This window comes from Rattus norvegicus, chromosome 10, assembly GCF_021556685.1.
Source record: "Rattus norvegicus strain SHRSP/BbbUtx chromosome 10, alternate assembly SHRSP_T2T, whole genome shotgun sequence".
Classification (NCBI taxonomy): Eukaryota; Metazoa; Chordata; class Mammalia; order Rodentia; family Muridae; genus Rattus; species Rattus norvegicus.
Genome location: NC_141543.1, coordinates 90180144 through 90205214, shown reverse-complemented (window position 1 = coordinate 90205214; position 25071 = coordinate 90180144). Strand labels below are relative to the sequence as shown.

Sequence of the window (25071 nt, the reverse complement as noted above, 5' to 3'; positions counted from 1 at the left end):
CTCTCTCTCTCTCTCTCTCTCTCTCTCTCTCTCTCTCATTCACCTTAAAATACTAAAGCTGTGTGTGCTCAGTAGTAGATTGCTGGCTGCCATGGACAAGGCAGTGTTCCCATTCTAGTATTCAAAAAGAAAATAACCATAAGAAAAGGAATTTAGTTGAGTAATAATGTTATATATTTACTTGCCCAGGTGGTCGAAATGGCTATGGAGCTAAACTGTGTAACATATTCAGCACCAAATTTACTGTGGAAACAGCCAGTAGGGAATACAAGAAAATGTTCAAACAGGTAAGTAAATAGGTATCTTGTGATTTGCTAAATTGCAGACCAGTCATTTATAGCATCACTAATGTTTGGCTAAATTGAACAGTTTTTAAGCTACATAAAATTACTTTCCAGAACCTGTACACTTACATTGTTTGCCTCTAGGTTGTGAACTGAATCGCTTTTTCCTCGTTCCTTTTCTTTACTGCCATAGACATGGATGGATAACATGGGGAGAGCTGGTGACATGGAGCTCAAGCCCTTTAGCGGAGAGGATTACACGTGTATTACCTTCCAGCCTGACTTATCTAAGTTTAAAATGCAAAGCCTGGACAAAGATATTGTCGCACTGATGGTCAGAAGAGCATACGATATTGCTGGTTCCACCAAAGATGTAAAAGTCTTTCTTAATGGAAACAGGCTGCCAGTGAGTATTTTCCTGGGAATGCGGGCTGCAAAGGAATCCCTGATCATTATTGTCAACTGCACAATTTGTTTTCCACTCAACATTTTTTTTCTTACTACTTCTCAGATAAGTTCCTGAAAGAAAAGACTAGACTAGCACAATTTGTAAGAATTATCTAATTTTAAGCTTAGAGAAAGAAACTTTATTGTTTTTGAGACAGGATGCAACTGTGTAGCTCTGGCTGACCTAGAATTCCACTATGTAGATCAGGCTGGCCTTCTAAGTCCTTTTAAGTTTTTTATGCATGTGGGCTTTTGCCTGGCCTGTGTAAGTATGTGTGCAACGTGTGTGCACACATGAGACTTTTTTATACATTTATTTGTGTGTGCATGTGATAACACATACTACATGCCACAGGGGTGTTTGGAGGTCAGGGGACCGTTCTGTCCAATCAGTTCTCTTCTACCATATGGGTCCCAGGGGTTGAGCCTGATCACCAGAGTTCCATTCTCTGGAACACATATGGGTAGGAGTGACTGAGTTCTGACATTTCTGCACCTCTGCACATACTGCCACGGCACATGCACACCCTCTTCTCCTCTCCCTCCTTTTTCACATGTACATAAGCTAAAGTTTCGAAATAAAAAAATTACAATCCTCATTTTCTTTCTTTTTTTTTTTTAAGGTTTGTTTTTTTATTATTATATATAAGTACACTGTAGCTGTCTTCAGATACACCAGAAGAGGGCATTGGATCCCATTACAGATGGTTGTGAGCCACCATGTGGTTGCTGGGAATTGAACTCAGGACCTCTGGTAGAGCAGTCTGTGCTCTTAACCACTGAGCCATCTCTCCAGCCCTCATTTTCTTTATTTTAAACATTTATTTTATATGTGTGAATGTCTTATTTGCACATATGCATATGCATCCCATGAGAATACTTGGTGCCCAAGAAGGTCAGAAGAGGTCATCAGATCTCTTGAAACTGAAGTTAAAGATAGTTGTGGACTTCTGTATGGGTGCTGAGACATAAATGCTGGTGCTGCTCAAGAGGAACAACATCTCTTCAGCCCTCTCACAGTTTATTGTTGATTTTATTTTCCATTGTTTAAGTTTCCCATTATTTTAGCACGCCCTTCTTTAATTCCTCTACAGGTCAAAGGGTTCCGTAGTTACGTGGATATGTATTTGAAGGATAAGGTTGATGAAACTGGGAACGCACTGAAGGTGGTGCATGAACAAGTAAATCCCCGGTGGGAAGTGTGCTTAACAATGAGCGAGAAAGGCTTTCAGCAGATTAGCTTCGTCAACAGCATCGCTACTTCTAAGGTGAGTTCTGAGAATTCTTACTAGTTTTTTACTATATAATGTAAAGTGGAAGTGGGTTTAGACCTTTGTCTAAATTATGTTTACAGTTATAATCTGGAGGAGTTTTAAAAGGATATTTTTTTCTTTAGGGTGGCAGACATGTCGATTATGTAGCCGATCAGATTGTGAGTAAACTCGTTGATGTGGTGAAAAAGAAGAACAAGGGAGGTGTTGCAGTGAAGGCCCATCAGGTATGCAGTTTGTCAGCTCCCCTGTTCTAGAATCAGGAAGATGAAGCGCTGGGGTGCAGCTTAGAATAGAACATTTGCTTTAAGTACAGCAGGACATAAGACATTTCCGTGACATATCATCTTTCTCTACAGGTGAAGAATCACATGTGGATTTTTGTAAATGCCTTAATTGAAAACCCAACCTTTGACTCTCAAACAAAAGAAAACATGACTTTACAAGCCAAGAGCTTTGGATCAACTTGTCAATTAAGTGAAAAATTCATCAAAGCTGTGAGTACCTACATGGAAATTAAAATAGAGAAGTCTTATTTTTCATTATCCTCCACTCTGCAGAAACAAAGATTGCCTGCTGAACTACGCCTCTTCAGAACTTCTGCCTTAGTTTGGCTTTTACTGGTGTGAAGAGACCCTGTGACCATAGTAACTTTTCCTCCAAACAGGGACATGTGACGAAGCCTGTCACAACAATACTCTACTCCTGATGCAAACTTGTCCAGTTAGTATTGCTCTGAAAAAACACTGTGACCAAAAAGCAAATTGGGTTAATTCAGCTCACACTTCCTGGTCATATTCAAATCACAGGGTCTAGCTTTGTAGCCCATGATGGACTCTTAACTCAAAGTCCTCCTACCTTGTACCCCAGTAGTGCTAGGGTTAAGCAATACACCTCCATGCCTAGCCCTGATCTGACAGATTCACCAGTCTTACCCAGGTGCTGTCTTACCATTGACTTGTCTGTATTTCCCCCAAAACACAAATTAAACTAGTTATCCAATACTGTTAGTTTAAAAGCGTAAATATATTTTTTATTGTTTCGTTCTCCCCACCATCCCACCTGGAGGCAGGGTTTCTCTGTGTAGCCTTGACTGTTCTGAAACTTGCTCTGTAAGCCAGGGACTGGCCTCGTACTCACAGAAGTCTTCCTGCCTCTTGGCTCCCGGGTGCTGGGGTTAAAGGCGTGCGCCACTTGTAACTTCTTCTTCTTTTTTTTTTTTTTTTAAATTAAACTGTGAAGTTTTTTTTGTTTTTTTTTGTTTTTTTTAAGATGTATTTATTCATTTACTATATATAAGTACACTGTAGCTGTCTTCAGATACACCAGAAGAGGGCATCAGATCTCTTTACAGATGGTTGTGAGCCACCATGTGGTTGCTGGGAATTGAACTCAGGACCTCTGGAAGAGCAGTCGGTGCTCTAAACCGCTGAGCCATCTCTCCAGCCCCACTTGTAACTTCTTATTTCTGTCTTCCATGTTATACTTTCAACTACAAGAAGACACAAACATGGCTTGTTTGCTTTTCTGTTTTCATATGCATGTAGTGTGCATATGTGTGTTCATGGTTTGATTCTTTAGGCACATACATATGTGTGAGAGATGTGCATGGATATGGATGCCTGCCTGGGTTGAACTTGAGGATTATTCTGGATCACTCTTCCCCTGAATTCAATGAGGCAGGGTCTCTCAATACAATGTAGAACTGGCCAATGTCTAGTCTCACTCTCCCAGGCTGGGATCAGAGATAGCCTGCCATACCTCTCTGGTATTTACTTGAGATCTATACAATAAGCCCTTATACTTCTATCCACAAGTTATCTCCCTTGTCCTAATTTTGACCACTGTATCACTAACAAGTTGCTCAGTGCCAGGCACAGCATAAGTTCATTAAAAACACTGAGCTAAAGGCACCAGCTTCCTTGCTGATAACAGCTAACATGGAGAGATCCAGGGTCACTATGGCACACACACCACACCCAGTCTAGAAATGTTGTAATTTTTTTGAGTTTTGTTTTGCTTTGTGGTTTTGGTTGTTTTTTAAATATCTCATTAGATAATGATGGCTTGTCTTAAACTCACAGAAATCCACCTGCCTCTAGCAGCCAAATGCTAGGATCAGAGGTTTATGTCAACATACCCAACTTGTATTCTATATTTGACTGAGTCTTCCTTTCCTAATGCAAATGTTTTTGTTTTGAAGGCAATTGGTTGTGGTATTGTCGAAAGCATACTAAACTGGGTGAAGTTTAAGGCCCAAATCCAATTAAACAAGAAGTGTTCAGCTGTAAAACATAACAGGATCAAGGGAATCCCCAAACTTGACGACGCCAATGACGCAGGTACACACCTCACATGTCTCTTTCAATGACAGCAGCACACTCACACTCACAATAGCCAGCACAATAGCTCTCTTTAAAAAATTAAACAATTTCTTATTGAATATTTAGGTTATTTTAAATTTGTGGCATTTTAAATAATATTGAGATGATTTTATAGAGAAAGCGGTGATCTACCTAACAAGTATTTATAATATGATATGAAATGAGCATCCAACAGCAGCATAATTATTATGAGGCATTGGTCTAAGAGATTAAGATGTTAAGCCTGGGAATGGTGGCTCTCGCCTTTAATCCCAGCACTTGGGATGCAGAGACAGGTGGATCTCTGAGTTCAAGGCCAGCCTGGTCTACAGAATGAATTCTAGGACAGCCAGGGCTACACAAAGAAACCCTGTCTTGGGAGTTGGGGGTTTACAATACACTATTATTTGTATGGGGATGTTTTCTTAAAGCCTCAGTGAATTCCAGATACAACCCCTGGAATTCTTATGCTTATGATAAAAGCACAGAGATTATAGCTGATAGAACAGTTAAAGCAATGTACACTATAATAACTATGTCACTTTGCTGCACTCACCTTATGCATTCTGGGGAATGTTCTATCGTAAAAGAGATGAGTAAGTTCATACATGGTATTACTTGCTTGTATCCCCAACATAGCCAGGCAGGTCTCTGATCAAGGCCAGCCTAGCTTATGCAGTATGTTCTAGGCCAGCCACAGCTACGGGATGAGAGAGATGAATGACAAGCAATGTGACGTTATGTTTATTTACTATTAACGATTATTTGAATTCACATTCAAGTACTGTGGTGCCAAGACAAATGATCTGATAGCTGAGAAATCTACTAAGTGACTAACGGACAAATAGTGTATGAGCACTTTGAGAAAGTAATAACTGATGTTCCAGGCAGAATTGCATGAAGTTTGGAAACATCAGACAAACCTAATGAATTGTCTTTTCTTGAACCTTTGGAAATGTGTGTGTGCTACAGCACATGTGCAAAGGTCAGGACACCTTGCAAATGGTTTTTCTTCTTTTACCATTGGGTCCCAGGCTGTCGGGTTTGGAGACAAGGGCTGGCTCTGTTTTAGGGTTTTTTGAGGCAAAATTGTATTAGATAACTCAGGCTGGTTTTGAATTCATGATCTTATTTTCTAAAGTTCTAGGCTTACAGTCGTGAGCTGTCATAATTGGGTATGAATTTTCCCTTAATATTCTCAGGCTACTGTTAATTGGAAATGTGGAAAAGTAAAACCATAAGGCCTAGAGAGATAGTTCAGCTTTAAAGAGCCTGTATTAGTGTTACGGGGGAGCCAGGATGGGTTCCCAGTGCTTATGTTGGATGACTCACAGCTTCCTGTAACTCCAGCACCAGGGGAATCCAATGCCTCTGACCTCTGCAGGTACCTGCAGTCACACAAATGAACCTCACAGACATATAGTTCAAAATAATAGAAATATGTTTTTAAAGCACACCATAGGTAAGGTGTACTACTGTATTAATTTACTATGATCCTTAACTGGAAAAGATGTGTATGAGGGAGTGTGGTGGAGAGTTAGTTCAGCAGTTAAGAATACTTGGGCTGGAGAAATGGCTCAGAGGTTAAGAGCACTGACTGCTCTTCCAGAGGTCCTGAGTTCAAATCCCAGCAACTACATGGTGGCTCATAACCATCTGTAATAGGATCCAATGCCCTCTTCGGGTGTGTCTGCAGATGGCTATACTGTACTCATATAAAAATAAATAAGAATACTTGATGCTCTTAGGATACAAGTTCAGGTTCCCACATTATCTGCTTTATTAGAGTTTATTGACAGTATATTTAAATGATTATGCTTTAAATTGAGTTAAATGTGCTAAAATTAATTTGTATGTTTTATTTTAGGGAGCCGAAACTCTGCTGAATGCACACTTATCCTGACTGAAGGGGACTCAGCCAAAACTCTGGCAGTCTCAGGACTTGGAGTGGTTGGAAGAGACAAATATGGGGTGTTCCCTCTCAGAGGAAAAATACTCAATGTGCGAGAAGCTTCTCATAAACAGGTAAGTGGTTATACTATTTTCAGAATCTGAACCTAGGTCTGAGAGTGCAGCTCTGGTACAGCACTTGTCTGGAATGCACAAGGCCCTGTGTTTAATCCCCAGTACTACAGAAGGGCTGGCGGAGCGGAGGGGAGGGGATCTACTTCTAGTTTATAATGCAGGAATCCATGCTTGTATTTTGTTTCCTCACTCACTGGCGTCTTAATAGACCTGATTTACTAAAGTGTAAATAATTCAAAATATAGAGGCTTATAAACATTCAAGCAAAACCTATGATTATATCTCTTTATTCTTTTCAAACGCATTTCAGATCATGGAAAATGCTGAAATTAACAATATCATCAAGATTGTGGGGCTTCAGTACAAGAAAAACTATGAGGATGAAGATTCATTGAAAACTCTTCGTTATGGGAAGATCATGATTATGACAGATCAGGTCAGTTATGTCAGATTTTTTTAAACTGCTGTCAAATGTGTGGGCTCAGCTCTCCAGCCCTACACACAGAATGGCTGGAACTGCAAGCAGGTGTTACTATTGCTCTACTTCCTGCCACAAAAAGATGTTTCTAGAAACTTTGTCCATTATCTCTAGTAAACATATGTACAGGACAAGTGAATTTACTTTTAAATAGGCTTTGTTTTTAATTTGCATAGAAAAATTTTTGAAAAGTTGCCTATCGGTGGTAATTTTATTTCTAAATAGTTCTTTGTGTTTTGGCTTTTCAAATATTTGTAGGACCAAGATGGTTCCCACATCAAAGGCTTGCTGATCAATTTTATCCATCACAATTGGCCATCTCTTCTGCGACATCGTTTTCTAGAAGAATTTATCACTCCTATTGTAAAGGTATGAATGTTCAAGGATGCAAAAAGACTCTAAGGCCATGCTCAATGCTGGGTGTACCTGTAACTGGCTACGTTATGTAGGGAGCCTACACTGACAGATGTGCTCTTTACCACAGGTGTCTAAAAACAAGCAAGAAATAGCATTCTACAGTCTTCCCGAGTTTGAAGAATGGAAGAGTGCAAATCCAAATCACAAAAAATGGAAAGTCAAGTACTACAAAGGTTTGTGATGAAACCTACGTAGAAATTCTCAGTTTTGTTCTGTAGGGCTACATGGGGAACTGACCTGTTTTGTTTGTCTCTGTAGGTTTGGGCACGAGCACATCAAAGGAAGCTAAGGAGTATTTTGCAAATATGAAACGACATCGTATTCAGTTCAAATACTCTGGCCCTGAAGACGATGCTGCGATCAGCCTGGTGAGTTGGAGTCAGACTGTCCCTGTCCATTCTGCCTCCAGGAGTCACTATCAGTGTGCTCAGTTACAGCGCTTAGCTCCCAGAAGAGGGTTTGTGCTCAATTTTAGCAGTTAACCCTAGAAGAGTTTTTTATGAAATAAAACTTTTTTGAGGGCTGGAGAGATGGCTCAGAGGTTAAGAGCACTGACTGCTCTGCCAGAGGTCCTGAGTTCAATTCCCAGCAACCACATGGTGGCTCATAACCATCTGTAATCAGGTCTGGTGCCCTCTTCTGGCCTGCGGTGTACATGCAGGCAGAAAGCTGTATGATGTATACATGATAAATAAATACATGTTTAAAAAAAGTGATTTTTGTAAGCATATCTGAGTGACAGAACTAGATACCTTAGAAAATGGGACCTTTGATGTTTCTGTTGTATAAAAAAGATGGGACCGGGCTGCTGAGATGGCCCAGTGGTTTAGAGCGCTGGCTGCTCTTCCAGAGGTCCTGAGTTCAATTCCCAGCAACCACATGGTGGCTCACAACCATCTGTAATGAGATCCGATGCCCTCTTCTGGTGTGTCTGAGGACAGCGACAGTGTACAGTGACAGTGACTCATATAAATAAATTAATTAAAAAAAAATGGAACCAGTAAGTACCAGTGACATCTTTTCTACCTTCTAATTTATAGGCCTTTAGTAAAAAACAGGTCGATGATCGAAAGGAATGGTTAACTAATTTCATGGAAGATAGAAGACAGCGGAAGTTACTTGGCCTTCCTGAGGTAAGAGCTTTAAATATATCCCATAAAGTATGCTATTTTAATTGACTTTAGAATTGGTGTTACACCAAGTTAATATTACTAAGCAGTAGTTTCAGTATAAAATTTGTAATAACTATAGTATATAACACTGGTCCTATGAGCTTATGACGGCATTGAAAAAGTTCGGGTGTTGGGAGTTCTTTGTTTGTTTGGATTTTTTTGGTTTTTTTTTTGGTTTTTGTTTTGTTTTTGTTTTTGTTTTTTTTTCTGAGCTGGGGACCGAACCCAGGGCCTTGCGCTTGCTAGGCAAGCGCTCTACCACTGAGCTAAATCCCCAACTCCGATTTTTTTGGTTTTTGTTTTTTTGTTTTTTTTGTTTTTTGTTTTTTTTTTTCAGACAGGGTTTCTCTGAGTAGGCCTGGCTGGCCTGGAATTTGCTTTGTAGACCAGGCTGGCTTTGAATTCACACAGATCCTCCTGCCAGTATTTGAATCATAGGCAAGACCACCTCCTTAAATGTCTTGAAGTTAAGAGGCAAGACATTTTTCACACGTTTATGCTGATGCTGCTATAAACAGTTACCATGTGGTCAGGCACCTGCAAGTGTGTGCTCTTGTGTGTAATATGAAGTATTTATATGACAAGCAGCCAGGTCAGGCTGGGCTAGAGAATAAGTAAAGTTAAAAAAAAAAAATTAAAGGGCTGGAGCTACAGCTGAGATCGAGTGCTTGCCTGGGCCTTGAGTTTAATTCTTAGTAACACTCCACTTCCCCTACAAAAGAGCTTCAGTGTTTTACACACCGCGGTGTTAGACAGCAGCAACATCATCTACCTGTTGTTTTCCTTTTGTGATTATTTGTCTCTTTGTTTTTCTCTGTTTGTCCTCGGCTGTTGTAAAACTTGCTCTGTAGATCAGGCTGCCCTTGAACTCACAGAGAAGAGATCTTTCTACCTGCCCTCTGCCTCCCAAGCACTGGGATTAAAGGTGTGTGCCACCACTTTCTGGCTCACCTATTGGTTTTGTTTTCGTTTTAATTGTGGAATATTTATTATTGCAATGAAGAATATGTACAGTATAAATGGACAAATGAAATTAATTCATGCAATATACTGAATAGAATCCAAATCAATTAAGACAGAAACACAGGAGATATTTTAAAGACAGAATGTTCTCAATTACAAAAAGACAGAAGGAAGCATCAACTTAGATGGCTTCTCTCAGTTTATGCTTGGTGTTTTGAGTATTTTCTGGAGGAATTCACTTCTGTACAGGCAGGATTTAAACTAAGTTCTAACAAATCCTGCCAGCATTTTGAAAAGGAGTTGTCAAGAATGCTCAAACATCAAATGAAGAAGGAAGAAAATATGTGGTTACAGGGATTCTAGTCTCTAATGAAAGAAAAACAAAATTATGGACAGCTAGCTAAACAGGCAGGTCTGGAGAAGACCTCAGACCACCTACTGCAGTTGTCCCTGCTGCAGAACACTGCGGTCTTCAATGGTCTTTTGCCAGCTCACTTAGGGTGTTTTAAGGAGTGAAGAAGTGATAGTTCTGAGTGTTTTTAGTGTTGTACTAAGTGTTGGTAAGACCAGTAGTTTATTTCCAAGCAGACCCTTTAATGCTGTCTTTGGTCCCTTAGGATTATTTGTATGGACAAACCACTATGTACCTGACCTATAATGATTTCATTAACAAGGAACTTATCCTCTTTTCAAACTCTGATAATGAAAGATCTATCCCATCTATGGTAGATGGTAAGTGCCAGTGGGTTAGTCTGTTTTTACCATGAAATGGTGATTTATGCCCAGAAATTACTAAATTGAAAATGCTAATGATTGTTCTTTCATTTTAAAGGTTTGAAACCAGGTCAGAGAAAGGTTTTGTTTACTTGTTTCAAACGGAATGACAAGCGAGAGGTGAAAGTTGCCCAGTTAGCTGGGTCAGTGGCAGAAATGTCCTCTTATCACCATGGTGAGGTAAATGCACTTTAACATTTCCACCATGCCTTGAGCAGGAATAATTGAAAGTTATCCTTGAAACACATTTGGTACAAGTGTACGATGCTCTCTCTCTGTCCATAGTAGAGAACAGCTTATAAAACCTTTCAAAACTAAAATATGATTACCCTCTGACCAACAGTTCTATTTCTAGAAATAACATTCCACTAGGATATTTGTCTGCCAAGTTATGTTCATAGGTTTTTAGTAAGATTTAGTATTCTTGTGTGATGTAAAAGTTTAGACACCTTGAAGTCTTATGTTTTGTGCCCTTTCTGCCATCTATTCATCTTGAAAAGATCACTAAACATCTAACCCTCACAACCTTAGAAGACTGCATGACTTAGTTGAAGTAGTGAAGACGTACACAGACACAGGTTTGTGTCCCTCTTTGGATCAGAGCAGTGATTGTTCTTTTCCCTCCACAGATGTCGCTGATGATGACCATTATCAATTTGGCTCAGAATTTTGTGGGTAGCAATAATTTGAACCTTCTACAGCCTATTGGTCAGTTTGGTACCAGGCTGCATGGTGGCAAGGACTCAGCCAGCCCTAGGTACATCTTTACAATGCTCAGGTGAGTTGCTTTAGTGCCTCGAAGCAATATGCAACCAAAGGATAAAAAGGTCAATGCTATGGATGGTCAGTTTTCAGCCTCAGCATCACCTTTGCAACAACACTTAGCAGTTGTCAGCCACTGTCCACACTAAACACTGGCCTATGAAGGGACTCCTTCATCACACTGATCTAAAAAAAAGTCACTTCCAACCAAAAAAATGTATACATACACACATCCTCCAAAACCAAACCCTCAGCTAAGATTAGCTTAGTCAGCAAAGTGCCTGCTGTGCAAACATGCAGATCTGAGCTCACACTCAGAATTCACGTTGTTAAAGAAAGCGTCAGGTGTAAGGGCCAGGGAGATGGCTCAGCATTTAAGAGCATTTGCTGCTCTTCTATGAAGACCCAGTTTGGCTCCCAGCCTCCTCATGGTGGCTCACAGATGTCTGTGCTCCACTTCCAAGGGATCTGGCACTCTCAACTGGTCTCCTTGGTCACCAGGCCACACGTATGGTACACAGACATACACGAAGGTAAAGCCCTCGTACTCATAAATTCATTTTGTTCTTTGTTTGTTTGCTTGCTTTTTGAGACAGGGTTTCTCTGTAGAGCCCTGGCTGCCCTGGAACTCACCCTGAAGACCAGGCATCGAACTCACAGTGCTATTTTTTTCATAATTTATAATTATTAACTTACGATCCCTACACTGGTAAGGTGGAAACAGGCAGGTTCCTGGGGTTTGCTAGGCATCCATCTAAGCCTAATTATGGAGCCTCAAATAAGAGATGCTGTCTCAAAAATCAGAAAACTGTGGATGGCTCCTGAGGAATGGCACCCAAAGTTGATCTCTGATCTTTACATGCATATGTACATATACATATGACCTATATGCAAAAGACAAAAAGTTCAAAATCAAAATTCATTTATTGTTGTTTTGCTTTTTTTGTTTGAGATCAGGTCTCACTATGTAGCACTGGACCTCACCAGAGACCGGGCTGCCTCTGACTCCCCAGTAGGAAAGGTGTGGGCCACCACACCTAGCATTTCCTGGGGTTTTTTGTTTTGTTTGTTTTTCAAATCCTGAATTGTCCTTATTTAAAAAACATGTTCTCCTTCTAATTGTTCAGGCTAAAAACCTTGAAGTCACCCCTGACTCTTTCTTACTATTTTATTCAGTTTATTAGCAAGTGTGGTGGTTTCTGCACCGGAAAGGTAGTAAGCACTCACCTCACCATCTTTCCAGTTAGTGTCTCACCAAGCAGACGGCTCAGCGAGGGATGCCCTTGCCTCACAAGCAAGTGCCTGCATTCTGAGTCCCAAAACCCACATAAGAACCGGGTGCAGTAGTTGGCACATGTCCCTGATCCCTGTGCTCTGATGACATTACGGAGGTGGAGGCAGTAGAGTGTAAGCTTGAGGAGTTGGAGTGGGGAGGAGACAACAACAAGGTAACCTGGCCTCACAGTAACAAACAACGAAAGACTGTCTCAAAAAGGTGGAAGCAAGGACTGACATCCAGGGTTGCCTTGCACCTCCACATGTGCGTCCACACTAACACTCTCCACGCACATAATGCATATTACATACACACCTTCTCAACATATATACACAGAGAGAGGTAGAAAAGAGAGATCGGAAGGAACTCATGTTGCCCAGGTTAAACTAACTCCGGGCCTGAAGAAATCCATTTGTACCAGCTTTCCATGGGCGCATGCCTCAATTTGACATTGTTCTTTTGTAAGTTTTTACCCAGTTTAGCATTTTTTTGTGTCCATACATGCATGTCTGGGCAGCCTTGGGTGTCATCCCCCCCATTTCTTATAAGGCAACACCTCTCCTGACCTAGAATGAGGTGGACTAGCTAGGCCACCTGTTTTCACTTGTCCAGCACCAGGGTTATAACTGAGTGGGTTGTTCTGGGGTTAACGCTCATGTCCTTGTGCTAGCATATGGACTGAGCTGTCTACCTAGCCCCAGCACCTGCTTTATTTAGTTTGGTTTTAATTTGGGTTTTTTGAAGCAGTCTTAATACATATCCAAGGTAAGCCCCAAACTCAAAATCCTCTGACTGCATCTTCAGGTCCAGCGTTATAGACATGTTACTATAACAGTCATTTCTTAGCATCCTAAGTAACCTATTGTCTAAGTTTCCTTTTTAGCCTTTTGCCCTACAGAATACATGTTCATTATCTGCCTGCCTATACTGAATCTTGAGCTTGAGAGGCTTTTGCTTGCTGTTGAAGCAAGGTCTCATCTCACCATGCACCCCGCCTGGCCTAGAAGTCAGAGAGCTGCCTGAGGTCTTTGTCCAGCGAGTGCAGGCTTGTGTCACCACGCCCAACTGAGTGAAAAGTGTCAGGGCCATTTTCTAAATGATGTTCTTTGCTCTCTTTAGCCCTTTGGCTCGGTTGTTATTTCCATCAAAAGATGATCACACGTTACGGTTTCTGTATGACGACAACCAGCGTGTTGAGCCTGAATGGTACATCCCTATTATACCCATGGTGCTGATAAATGGTGCTGAGGGAATTGGTACTGGGTGGTCCTGCAAAATCCCCAACTTTGATGTTCGTGAAGTCGTAAATAATATCAGGCGGCTGTTGGATGGAGAAGAGCCTCTGCCCATGGTGAGTGCTCTGGGTTAAAACTGTTTCTCCTCAGGCACAGTTGAGTAGATTGGACAGTAAGAGAGGGTATAAGTACGAGATTTATTTCATAGTTTAGATTTGTTTGTCGAACATATTTGTGATTTAACATTTAGAAATCTTTGTTATTAATTTAGCTCCCAAGTTATAAGAATTACAAAGGTACTATTGAAGAACTGGCTTCAAATCAGTATGTGATTAATGGAGAAGTAGCTATTCTGAATTCCACAACCATTGAGATCACTGAGCTTCCCATCAGAACATGGACCCAGGTAAGTAACTATTGAATTCTTGGATTTTCAAGAGAAAGATATTGTTTTTGCTGTTGACTTTTCAAGAGACTCCTTAGCAAAGATTATTGTGTTTTGGTTTTTGGTTTTGTTTTTTAGACATATAAGGAACAGGTTCTAGAACCTATGTTGAATGGCACCGAGAAGACACCCCCTCTAATAACAGACTATAGGGAATACCACACAGATACCACTGTGAAGTTTGTCATAAAGATGACTGAAGAAAAATTGGCAGAGGCAGAGAGAGTGGGACTACACAAAGTCTTCAAACTCCAGACTAGTCTCACTTGCAACTCTATGGTATGTCTTATTTTGTAAGAGATAATACTTTAAAACTATTATCATAATAATCCTAGCACTCAGGAGATCCCTATGAAGTCCAAGGTTATCCTGGGCTATGTAGTCAGATCCTGTCTCAAAAAGAAAGGCTGGAGCGATGGCTCAGTGGTTGAGAGCACTGACTCTTCTTCCAGAGATTCTGTAAGATCTGATGCCCTCTTCTGGTGTCTGAAGACAGTGACAGTGTACTCATAAGAGCACTTAGTACTTGTACATTGGACCTGTGTTCTGTTTTCGGCACTCACACAACAGTTCACGACTGTCTGACTCAGTCATAAGTGATTCAAGGTCCTCTTCTGGCCTTCATGGGATAGTGCTACAAGCATAAGCTGCACATATACATGTAGACAAACATCCATGTAAATTAAAAATTATACATCACAATTTTAAAGAGTGTATCAGGCAACTTTTATGGGGGTTAGCCAATTTATTGATCATAGCTTAAATGTGCTTTTCTCTTCCAGGTACTTTTTGACCATGTTGGTTGTTTAAAGAAATATGACACTGTGTTGGATATTCTAAGAGACTTCTTTGAGCTCAGGCTTAAATATTATGGATTAAGAAAAGAATGGCTTCTAGGAATGCTTGGTGCAGAATCTTCTAAACTGAATAATCAAGCTCGCTTTATATTAGAGAAAATAGATGGCAAAATAGTCATTGGTATGTAAATATCTATACCTAAATGTTGGGGACCGGTCTTCCTGGATCGTTTATTATTTGAAAAGCTTTAGTGGTACTGGGGCTCAAATATAGGGTCTTGTACTTGCTAAGCCTATATTCTGCATTAGCTTCATCCCCCTAGATTGAACATTGAAGAAATCTATACTCAGTTAATGTTTACACAGAATCTAGAGAACTAAAAGACCTTGTGTATGGCTGGGGTGTAGCTCTCAAAGTGGTAGAATGCTTTCCTGACATCCACAGATCCTAGGTCCAACCCCAGTCTCTGCATCAGCTTCATGTGTTAGTGCATGCCGTGATCCCAGCACTCAGGCGTGGGAGGGTGGGGGAGGTGGGGGGGGAGAATCAAGGCCAGCGAGCACATGACCCCTGTCTGAGAAAAGAAATCTTGTATAGCTAAATTGATCACAAGAAGAGACACTGATTTGCTCTTAAAATGAAGGAAGGTTATAAATGCCTTATAAGCACGGAAGACTGGAAAATGGCAAATCTTAGTGATGTTTTATCTTTTGCTTTACTGGAAATTTCATAAGCAATTAAACAGGGTTTAAATGAGTAGGAAGAGTCTTGACTGAAGCTGAATATAAGAGGAAGATTAGGGGTTGGAGAGATGGCTCAGTGGTTACAGCTCTTATTTATAAACAGCCCAAGTTCAGTTCCTAGCACCTACGTGTTGTTTCGCTATCATCCATAACTCCAGTCCAAGGGAGCTGCTGCCCTCTTATGGCCTGCATGCGCACCAGACACACATGCACAATAGGTACATTGCCAGTGATTTTGACTGACTTTAAAGCATGATGGTCTGCAACAGACACTGAGAGAACCGCTGGAGAAAGGGAACAGACGTGCCCCGTGCTTCTGTAACTAAGAGATTCAAGCTCTGTGCAAACTGCCCTAAAACCTGATGAAGTGTTGAAATAAAAGCCAGAAAACAGGATTGAGTTCCAGGCTCTTCAGAAGTGGAAGTTTTCCTTCTATTTTAAGATTATGTAGATTACTGTCTCCTCTATGGTCTAACTGGAACTGTCCCATGGTAATTCCTTTGTCCTGGCTTACAGAAACTTGTCTGTTCTGCAGAAAAATGTAGGCAAATCATAGTTCTGCAGGGAGGAAGGTTGGGGTAGGGGAATTGTTGGTTTGTTTTTCATGGCAGGGTTTCCCTGTGTAGCCCTGGCTGTCCTGGAACTCACTCTGTAGACAAGGCTGGCCTCAAACTCAGAGATCACCTGCCTCTGCCTCCTGGGTGCTGGGATTAGATTCGAGGGCTGCCACCACCTGGCTCTAATTTTCCAGTTTTAATCTTTTGACTTAACAACGTAAAAATAACTTGTTTTTCCAAATCTTACTCAAAGCTTTCTCTCTTTTTAAATAGAAAATAAACCTAAGAAAGAATTAATTAAAGTTCTGATTCAGAGAGGCTATGACTCCGACCCTGTGAAAGCCTGGAAAGAAGCTCAGCAGAAGGTATTTCCTCCCTCTCTGTCAGCCCTGCAGCTCCACATGTGCTTGTCCTGCTTACGATCCTGCTGTGACACTCACACAGGCAGAGCATCACACACAGAAAGAAAATAGAAAAAATACTTCGTTAAAAAATGTAAAATTTGGGGCTGGAGAGGTGGCTCAGTGGTTAGAGCACTGACTGCTCTTCCAGAGGTCCTGAGTTCAATTCCCAACAACCACATGGTGGCTCTCAACCATCTGTAATGGGATCTGATGCCCTCTTCTGGTGTGTCTGAGGACAGTGACAGTGTACTCATATACAATAAACATATAAATCTTAAAAATAAAAAAAGTAAAATTTACTTTCTAGCATTTCTAGAGGTCACAGTACAGAGTAAAGGAAGCTGTGTGTCTGTATTTCATAGTCCGCGTGCAATTCACCCTTCAGGTCCCAGAAGAAGAGGAAAATGAAGAGAATGAAGAGAGCGAGAGTGAAAGCAGCAGCCCTGCAGCGGAGTCTGGACCGACCTTCAACTACCTTCTTGATATGCCCCTGTGGTATCTAACCAAGGAGAAGAAGGACGAGCTGTGCAAGCAAAGGGACGAGAAGGTAAGCTGCTGGTAGGAGGGGTGGTCAGTGTTTAATTTCGTTCTCATGGGAAAATGGTGTTCTGTTTAAAAACGAATGGTCCTTGTACATATTTACTAACCCCATATTTTGGTGATTTTATGAAGGAACAAGAGCTCAACACGTTAAAGAAAAAGACTCCATCGGATTTGTGGAAGGAAGACCTGGCTGCTTTTGTGGAAGAACTGGAGGTTTGCATTTATAAAGCCTGTATTACTATTTACAGCCTAGCAACATTCCCTTTCTTATTTTCCTTATGGATGAGGAGGTGGAGGGGGAGTAGGTGCAGGTGCCCACAGAAGCCAAGGTGCCAGTCTCCCAGAGCTTCAGTTGTGAGTCACCCAGGGTGTGTGCTGAGGACAGAACTCAGTCTTTGCAGCAGTAAGGGCTCCTAACCACTGAGCCATCCTTCCAGCACGAGCAACCTGTCTTTTTATCAAGAAAGTTCTATTGGATAAAAGAAAAAATATAGGAAAAGAGACTACATGACAAAATAATGAAGAGGCTGACTGTGGTAGCCATGTAGACAGCCCTCAGACTAAGGCAGGGACATCACAAGTCTGCGGAGCCTGGGCTACCAAGTGAGTTCAAGTCCAGACTAAACCATAACACAGTAAGACTGTGTCAAAAACCAAGGACTAGGATGTAATAGAATTATAGAGCACTTTCCATACACTTATAAACCTTTGCCCTCTATGCTTTGCACTTCAAAAAATAATAACATGGCACAAAAAATAATGGCATAGCATATGGTGAGTGAACATAAAAGAACCCTGGCTGGGCTGGAGAGATGGCTCAGTGGTTAAGAGCACCCGACCTGGGTTGGGGATTTAGCTCAGTGGTAGAGCACTTGCCTAGCAAGCGCAAGGCCCTGGGTTCGGTCCCCAGCTCCGGAAAAAAAAAAAAAAAAAGAGCACCCGACTACTCTTCCAGAGGTCCTGAGTTCAATTCCCAACAACCACATGGTGGCTCACAACCATCTGTAATGGGGTCCGATGCCCTCCTCTGGTGTGTCTGAAGACAGCAACAGTGTGCTTACATATAATAAATAAATAAATCTTTAAAAAAAAAAGAACCTTGGCTGGGGTGGTACAAGCCTTTAATCCCAGCACTCAGGATGCAGAGGCAGGCAGATCTCTGAGTTCAAGGCAGCCAGGGCTATACAGAGAACCCCTCTCGGAAGAGGGGAACCACACGTTAGGCAGGTGTGGCACACCCAGGGATTGGCGGCCATCCTGCACAACTTGGAGACAGAAGCAGAGAGCAGTCAAGATGGCTTAGCCAATAAAGCCCGACAGAGAGAGTTTAGTCCCCAGAGCCCAGGGGAGGCGCAGAGTGCGCCTCTGGTTCTGTAAGGTTGCCGTGGTGTGTATGTGACCGTGCACACACATCAGTAATGATAATGTGCTTGTAGAGAGAGAAGGAAAAACAACATTATTAAGTAACAGCCTGAAGCAAATGATGGCAAGAAATAAACTAAAATTAATATTTTTACAAAAGAAAGGGTAGAGTTGTTCATTTTGGGGGTGGTCCCTCTGTTACCGAATGTCCTTTGTTACTTAAACCCCCCAAACAATACTTTGTTTCTGGATATTGCAGATATATGTGTGTGTACATGGTTTACCTTATGGCACAGCTTCTTCTTTGTTTCAGAAAGGTTAAGTGATGAAGTTAGGCATAGGCACTCAATTCTTTTGTTTCTGCTTTTTCTTTTTTTTTTTTTTTGGTTCTTTTTTTCGGAGCTGGGGACCGAACCCAGGGCCTTGCGCTTCCTAGGTAAGCACTCTAACCACTGAGCTAAATCCCCAGCCCCTGTTTCTGCTTTTTCAAAGTAAGCCCATACTGTGTCTTCATCATGGCTGATCACAGAATCACCTCAACTGTAAAATTCTAAAGTTTGCTCAACTGATGCTTTTTAGGTGTTGTATTTTCTCCACGTGTACATTTGTTCTCACTCTTCCCTCTCATAGGTTGTTGAAGCCAAGGAAAAACAGGATGAACAAGTAGGACTTCCTGGAAAGGGGGTGAAAGCGAAGGGGAAGAAAGCGCAGATATCTGAAGTCCTGCCTTCTCCTGTGGGGAAAAGGGTCATCCCGCAGGTGACTATGGAGATGAGAGCTGAGGCAGAGAAGAAAATCAGGAGGAAAATTAAGGTAATAACAAATTAAAAATAGGCAGTCAGATGGCTCAGGTATAGGTTTGAATGACCAACGTTTCAGTCCCTGGGATCACATGGTGGATGAAGAGAGCTGGCATCTGACCATAAATAAATAAGTGAAATACCATTTTTTTTTTCAATGGAAAAAATAATATATAAATTTCTAATCCTACTGATGGAAATTTATCCTATGTCCAACTAGCTTTCCTTTTTCAAGCACCCAATTTTTTTAATCCTTAAATATTAGAGATCATGACTTACCTGTAGTTGGATCTCTTAATATTTTACGTCTATGGACATTTGCCTGCACCACGTTCATTGTCCACAGAAACCAGCAGATGACATTGGATCCCTTGGAACTAGAGGTACAGACAGTTGTGAACCTCCATGTGGTTGCTGGGAACTGAACCCTGGTCCTCTGGAAGAGTAGCCAGTGACCTTAACCACTGAGCCATCTCTCCGGCCCTTTAATTAAGACTTCTTTTCTTTTTGTTGGTTTTGTTTTGTTTCCAGACAGCCTCACTATATAGCTCTGACTGTCCTGGAGCTTACGAGATAGACCAGGCTGGCCTTGAACTCTGCCCCCTCCACACCCGAGTGCTGGGATTAAAGGCTGGCTTATTTTTTCACTGTATTTGTCTCTGTCATCTATATATGTGAATATTTGACTTTATTATTCCAAATTATAAGATAGAAGTTGAGTGGTTCTGTTTTGCTAAGTTTCCTTATTCCTTGCATGTTGCTGTCTTTTAGAGCGAGAATGTTGAGGGCACCCCTGCTGAGGATGGTGCTGAGCCAGGAGGCCTCCGGCAGAGACTAGAGAAGAGGCAGAAGAGAGAGCCAGGTATTGCAGTGTCGGGCAGGATGGTATAAATTCTCGTTTAAACTGTTACTATAGCCTATATAGGTGTTGTTTTTGTACAGTTGGACTACGTGTGTAAAGGAAAGTGCACATGAGTTTTATTTGGATCTTGTGTTGCCCTTGATGTTTGACTTATTTTAGAAGAGTCTCTTAGAATATAGTTATTAGGGGGCTGGAGAGAAGGCTCAGCAGTTAAGAGCACTGACTGCTCTTCCAGAGGTCCTGAGTTCAATTCCCAGCAACCACATGGTGGCTCACAACCATCTGTAATGAGATCTGATTCCTCTTCTGGTGTGTCTGAAAACAGTGATGGTGTACTTATATATAATAAATGAATATCTTTAGAATATAGTTATTAATCTAATGACTTGAATTCCTTAGTTGGGATCTAAAATAGCTCCCACCCCTTTCCAGGAAGTCCTACTTGTTTCTCCTGGGCTTCAACAGCCTACAGAAGAGAGATGTGAGAGCAAATTCATAACTATTAAAGCATTGTAGCACGTGAGACTATCTTTACAGCCTGTGAGCATGGGTGACAGAAAGAGGAAGGGTTAATTCCTAGTGAGCTCCAGATCTCAGCTCAGACATCTACTTCTCAGGGAACGTTGATACTTAGGCATTTGTATCACATTATTTACTAGAAATACATCATCATATACTCGTGTATTAAATAAGCAAACTCTATAGGAACAGGAAATGCAGCTGTTTCTACTCATGCTTATACCTTACCCCTTTACAGTGTATAGGTAATGATGAAGAGGCCAGAGTATATCATACAGTTAGTTTCTGGGCCAGTAGAGTGGCTTACTGTGTACAGGACCTTGTCATTAAGACTAACAACTTGAGTTTGACCCCACGACCCATATGGCAGAAGGAAAGAACCAACTCCCCATAAGCTGTCCTCTGACCTTCATTTCAGTGTGCATGCGCACACGCACACACGCACACAAATGTAATAATATAAAACTTTTTTTTAATATAAAACTTTTATAAAGAGTAAATTCCTGTCTCCCTTCTAGGTACCAGGGCAAAGAAGCAAACTACATTGCCATTTAAGCCTATCAAAAAAGGGAAAAAGAAAAACCCTTGGTCTGATTCTGAATCAGATATGAGCAGTAACGAAAGTAATTTTGATGTCCCTCCACGAGAGAAAGAGCCAAGAATTGCTGCAAGTAAGGAAAGCTACAGAAGAGCATGCTAGCAGTGCTGGGCGATTGGGTGGCCATTGGGCAGTGGTGGCACATGGCTTCATTCCAGCACTTGGGAGGCAGACACAGACAAATCTCTGTGAGTTCACAGAGTCTACAGAGTGTGGTCCAGGACAGCCGGGCTACACGGAAGGGCCCTGTCTTGAAAGAAAGAAAAGAAAAATAATGTAGTACACATATTCCTAAAAAGTCAGGGTCTGGAGAGGGTCTCAGTGGTTAACAACAGTGGTGTGGGTGTGTTCCTTTAATGCCAGTTCGTTCTCTCTCTCTCTCTCTCTCTCTCTCTCTCTCTCTCTCTCTCTCTCTCTCTCTCAGTTCAAGGCAGGCCTGTCTACAGTGTGAGGTACAGGGCCGACAGGGAAGTTTTGCAGAGAAACTCTGTCTTCACCCCACCCCCACCACCCCACCACCCCACCCCCACCACCCCACCACCCCACCCCCACCACCCCACCACCACCACCACCCCACCACCACCACACCACCCCCACCACCCCACCCCCACCACCCCACCCCCACCACCCCACCACCCCACCACCCCACCACCACCAAAAAAGAAAAAAAGCATTAGTTGCTCTTCCCGAGTACCTGGTTCCATTCCCAGCACCCACATGCATTGTCCCGAGGTTCTGTCTTCTGGCCTCCACTAGAATCAGGTGTCCACGTAGTACACAGACAGAAATGCAGTGAAGTGGGGTTGGGGATTTAGCTCAGTGGTAGAGCGCTTGCCTAGGAAGCACAAGGCCCTGGGTTCGGTTCCCCGCTCCGAAAAAAAGAAAAAGAAAAAAAAAGAAAGAAAAGAAATGCAGTGAAGTGAGCACTATGGTAATGCGTGTGCACAAGACGGATGACCTATGCTTAATGTCTGTGTCCTCTCTGCTTGTTCGTGTATGTATTCAACAGCAAAAGCCAAATTCACGGCGGATTTAGACTCTGATGACGATTTCTCAGGCTTGGATGAGAAGGATGAGGATGAAGATTTCTTCCCATTAGATGATACTCCACCTAAGACCAAAATGCCCCCAAAGTAAGTACCTTATCTAACGTAGTTAACCATGGCTATTTGTCTATTTCTTGATCACTGATGTTTTACACAGGTAGAGTGGGTTGGCGGGATGCCTTCTGAGTGCTTTTGTTCTTTTTCTTTTAGAAATACTAAAAAAGCACTGAAGCCACAGAAGAGCTCCACATCAGGTATGCTTGTGGGTAGGATCATTAGAGCTGCACATCGGGTATGCATGTGGACAGAATCATTCAGTGCTTAGAAGATGGCTCGGTCAGTCCTGTGTGTGCTACCCAAGGGTGAGGACCTGAGTTCTGCCCACAGCACCCGAATAAACCCGTAATCCTTAGTGCTCAGGACTTAGAGGAAGGAGGTTTGTAAGTTCAGAGCCAACTTGTGCAAAGCTCTGTGCCCCAAAAAGTAAAAAACTTAAATTCAACTAAGTTCTAAGATTATTTAAAATAGTCCAAGCAAGTTAGGATGGGAATACATAGCAGCAGTGCAATGTTTGAAATTGTTATCATGACCAAACATTTTCCTTCCTGTTTGAAGTTGATCTTGAAAGTGATGGGAAAGACAGTGTGCCAGCTTCTCCAGGCGCTTCTGCTGCTGACGTCCCAGCTGAGACTGAACCCTCCAAGCCGTCCTCCAAACAGACAGTGGGAGTGAAGAGGACAATAACCAAAGGTAAGCCTGGAGATTGCTAGCATTAACTCACTTGGCCAAGTTAAGCTTAATTTTTTATTCTGAAAATATCTGTTGATCATGAAGTAAAACATTATCCAAATGGGAGTGGCATCTTTTACATCTTTATTTTCAAATAAAATACAAAAAATAGTGGGTGCTTAGAGAGATGGTTCAGTGGTTAAGAACATCGCCTACTTTTCCAAAGGACCTGGGTTCAATTCCCAGCACCCACCTGATAGCTCACCACCATCTGTAATTTCCAGTTCCAGGAGATCTGACACCCTCACACAGGCATCATGGAGGAAAAATACTAGTGCTCTATAATAAAAATAATTATTTTAAAAACCAAAATTCAAAGTTTAAACTCAGCACATTACTTAGACTCCAGACATTGTGTAGTTCATTTCTTTGAATACAGAAGGAATTTCTAGGCACTGGAAGTAATCCAGCTTACTTAGGTAACTTAGAAACCTAGGCTGGGCAGTGGCTTGGCTGGTGGGTTGCTGGCCTAGAACGTATGAATCGCTCTCCAGCACAGCAGCACCAGGCGTGTGGTGACTGATTACAGTGCTGGGGCAAGAGATAGAGTTCACAACGAGAAGAATCTCCAGAGCGACTATGACCCACACTCACGTTGACTTACAGGTCAGTCTTTAACCTCCACTGCTGGCACCAAAAAGAGAGCTGTACCAAAGGAGACCAAGTCAGATTCAGCCTTGAATGCTCATGTCTCCAAAAAGCCTGCTCCTGCCAAAGCCAAGAACAGTCGCAAGAGGAAGCCATCTTCTTCTGACAGCTCGGACTCTGAGTTTGAGAAGGCGATTTCTAAAGGTGCCACAAGCAAGGTATTTATCACTGCTTACTCATCCGCCCTAGGTGTCTGTCCTACGTAGGTTTTGCTCTTAATTTTCCATATTTTTAAGGAAGTAAATTTTAAACCTCAGAGTTCATTCCCATTTCGCTGTAGGAGGTTTAATCTGTCAGTCATTTGCTGTGGACCTTTTCCTCACTACTTAGTAGAAGGTGGGGAGTGACCCCAGAGCCCTGGGAGCTGCCCCTGTGCATTAACCACGGGAAATTACTTGGATTTTCTCTTTTTAGAAACCCAAGGGAGAGGAGCGGGATTTCCATGTGGACTTAGATGACACTGTGGCTCCTCGAGCAAAATCCGGACGAGCAAGGAAGCCGATTAAGTACCTGGAGGAGTCGGATGACGACCTCTTCTAAGGGGTGAGGGGATTTCAGGAATGGTTTTACTGAGCCACGTTAGTTTTAAAGTTCTTCCTTAACCACTCTGAATTTAATTGGAGGAAGACTTTTTTTTAAATAAGAATATGCAAGTGAGCAGGGCCCCTGTGGCCTTCACCTTTGTTCTCAACATACTGTCAGTAGTGGCCGTCTCGTGGGCATTGTCGTCTTCTCTGATTGTCTGTTTTATGTCTGTTTTCTTTGGTCTCTGAAACCTGGCTTGAATATTTTTTGGATTCCACATAATTATATGCTTACTCAGCACAGTAGCATTTATCAATTTAAACTAAAGTGGAAATGGTTTCAAAAGCATTCCTGCCTCCTTTCCTATCCCACTAAATATGAGGTAAGACAGCCCTTGTTTTCAATTTTATAGGTAGAATTCAGTCATAAAGAGCTGGTTAGTTCTAGTACAGATACAGTGCCCAGCCTCTGATGTGATGGACTTTTGTTTGGCCATGAGAAATTGCTCGTACCTTTTGAACATCATCAGAGGCTGGAGGAAGTCACCTTGACCATGTCTTCATGACTCAGCACAAGCAGCAGGATGAAGAAAGTTAGGCCAGTTACGTGAAGTCTTGACTCTTGTTTGGGGGTGCCTTCCGAACTCGAGATCCCTGGGGGGAGGCAGGACTGTTGACATCTCCACACTCAGCCAGGAAGTGTGATCCGTGCCAATCTCCGTAATTCCGACTTGTGAATGCCGAGACCTTCTGTGCTGTTGTATATGTTACTTAAGTGCTATTATCAGTGTCTTTTGTAAATATTTAATATGTCTGTCTATTCAGCTTAATTCCAACTATTTTGTACTTTAATAAATGTTCTAAACATCGAAAGTCATCCACTCTTATTTTACATTGTCTCCTATAGTCAGGTCTTGTTACAGCCATATTCTGCTAAGACTGTCAGCCTGTGGCAGGTAAGTATCC

At 41.9% G+C, this 25071-nt stretch overlaps 1 protein-coding gene across 1 annotated transcript in view; it reads left to right on the top strand.

The window, feature by feature from the left end:
• Top2a (DNA topoisomerase II alpha) overlaps positions 1 to 24982 on the top strand; it is a 31142-nt gene extending 6160 nt beyond the window's left edge. Inside the window, exons 6-35 of the mRNA NM_001393768.1 lie at positions 190 to 287; positions 478 to 690; positions 1826 to 1999; positions 2128 to 2229; positions 2362 to 2499; positions 4206 to 4344; positions 6233 to 6390; positions 6701 to 6826; positions 7127 to 7237; positions 7353 to 7458; positions 7544 to 7653; positions 8326 to 8418; positions 10038 to 10152; positions 10253 to 10374; positions 10824 to 10972; positions 13352 to 13583; positions 13739 to 13873; positions 13991 to 14191; positions 14695 to 14890; positions 16284 to 16375; positions 16800 to 16961; positions 17087 to 17170; positions 18950 to 19132; positions 19891 to 19981; positions 21019 to 21171; positions 22108 to 22231; positions 22355 to 22398; positions 22760 to 22894; positions 23540 to 23739; positions 23996 to 24982. Coding sequence (NP_001380697.1) covers positions 190 to 287; positions 478 to 690; positions 1826 to 1999; positions 2128 to 2229; positions 2362 to 2499; positions 4206 to 4344; positions 6233 to 6390; positions 6701 to 6826; positions 7127 to 7237; positions 7353 to 7458; positions 7544 to 7653; positions 8326 to 8418; positions 10038 to 10152; positions 10253 to 10374; positions 10824 to 10972; positions 13352 to 13583; positions 13739 to 13873; positions 13991 to 14191; positions 14695 to 14890; positions 16284 to 16375; positions 16800 to 16961; positions 17087 to 17170; positions 18950 to 19132; positions 19891 to 19981; positions 21019 to 21171; positions 22108 to 22231; positions 22355 to 22398; positions 22760 to 22894; positions 23540 to 23739; positions 23996 to 24121 — 4112 coding nt within the window. The 3' untranslated portion in view covers positions 24122 to 24982. The remainder of the gene's footprint in view (positions 1 to 189; positions 288 to 477; positions 691 to 1825; positions 2000 to 2127; positions 2230 to 2361; positions 2500 to 4205; positions 4345 to 6232; positions 6391 to 6700; positions 6827 to 7126; positions 7238 to 7352; positions 7459 to 7543; positions 7654 to 8325; positions 8419 to 10037; positions 10153 to 10252; positions 10375 to 10823; positions 10973 to 13351; positions 13584 to 13738; positions 13874 to 13990; positions 14192 to 14694; positions 14891 to 16283; positions 16376 to 16799; positions 16962 to 17086; positions 17171 to 18949; positions 19133 to 19890; positions 19982 to 21018; positions 21172 to 22107; positions 22232 to 22354; positions 22399 to 22759; positions 22895 to 23539; positions 23740 to 23995) is intronic.
• Positions 24983 to 25071: the final 89 nt, after the last annotated feature.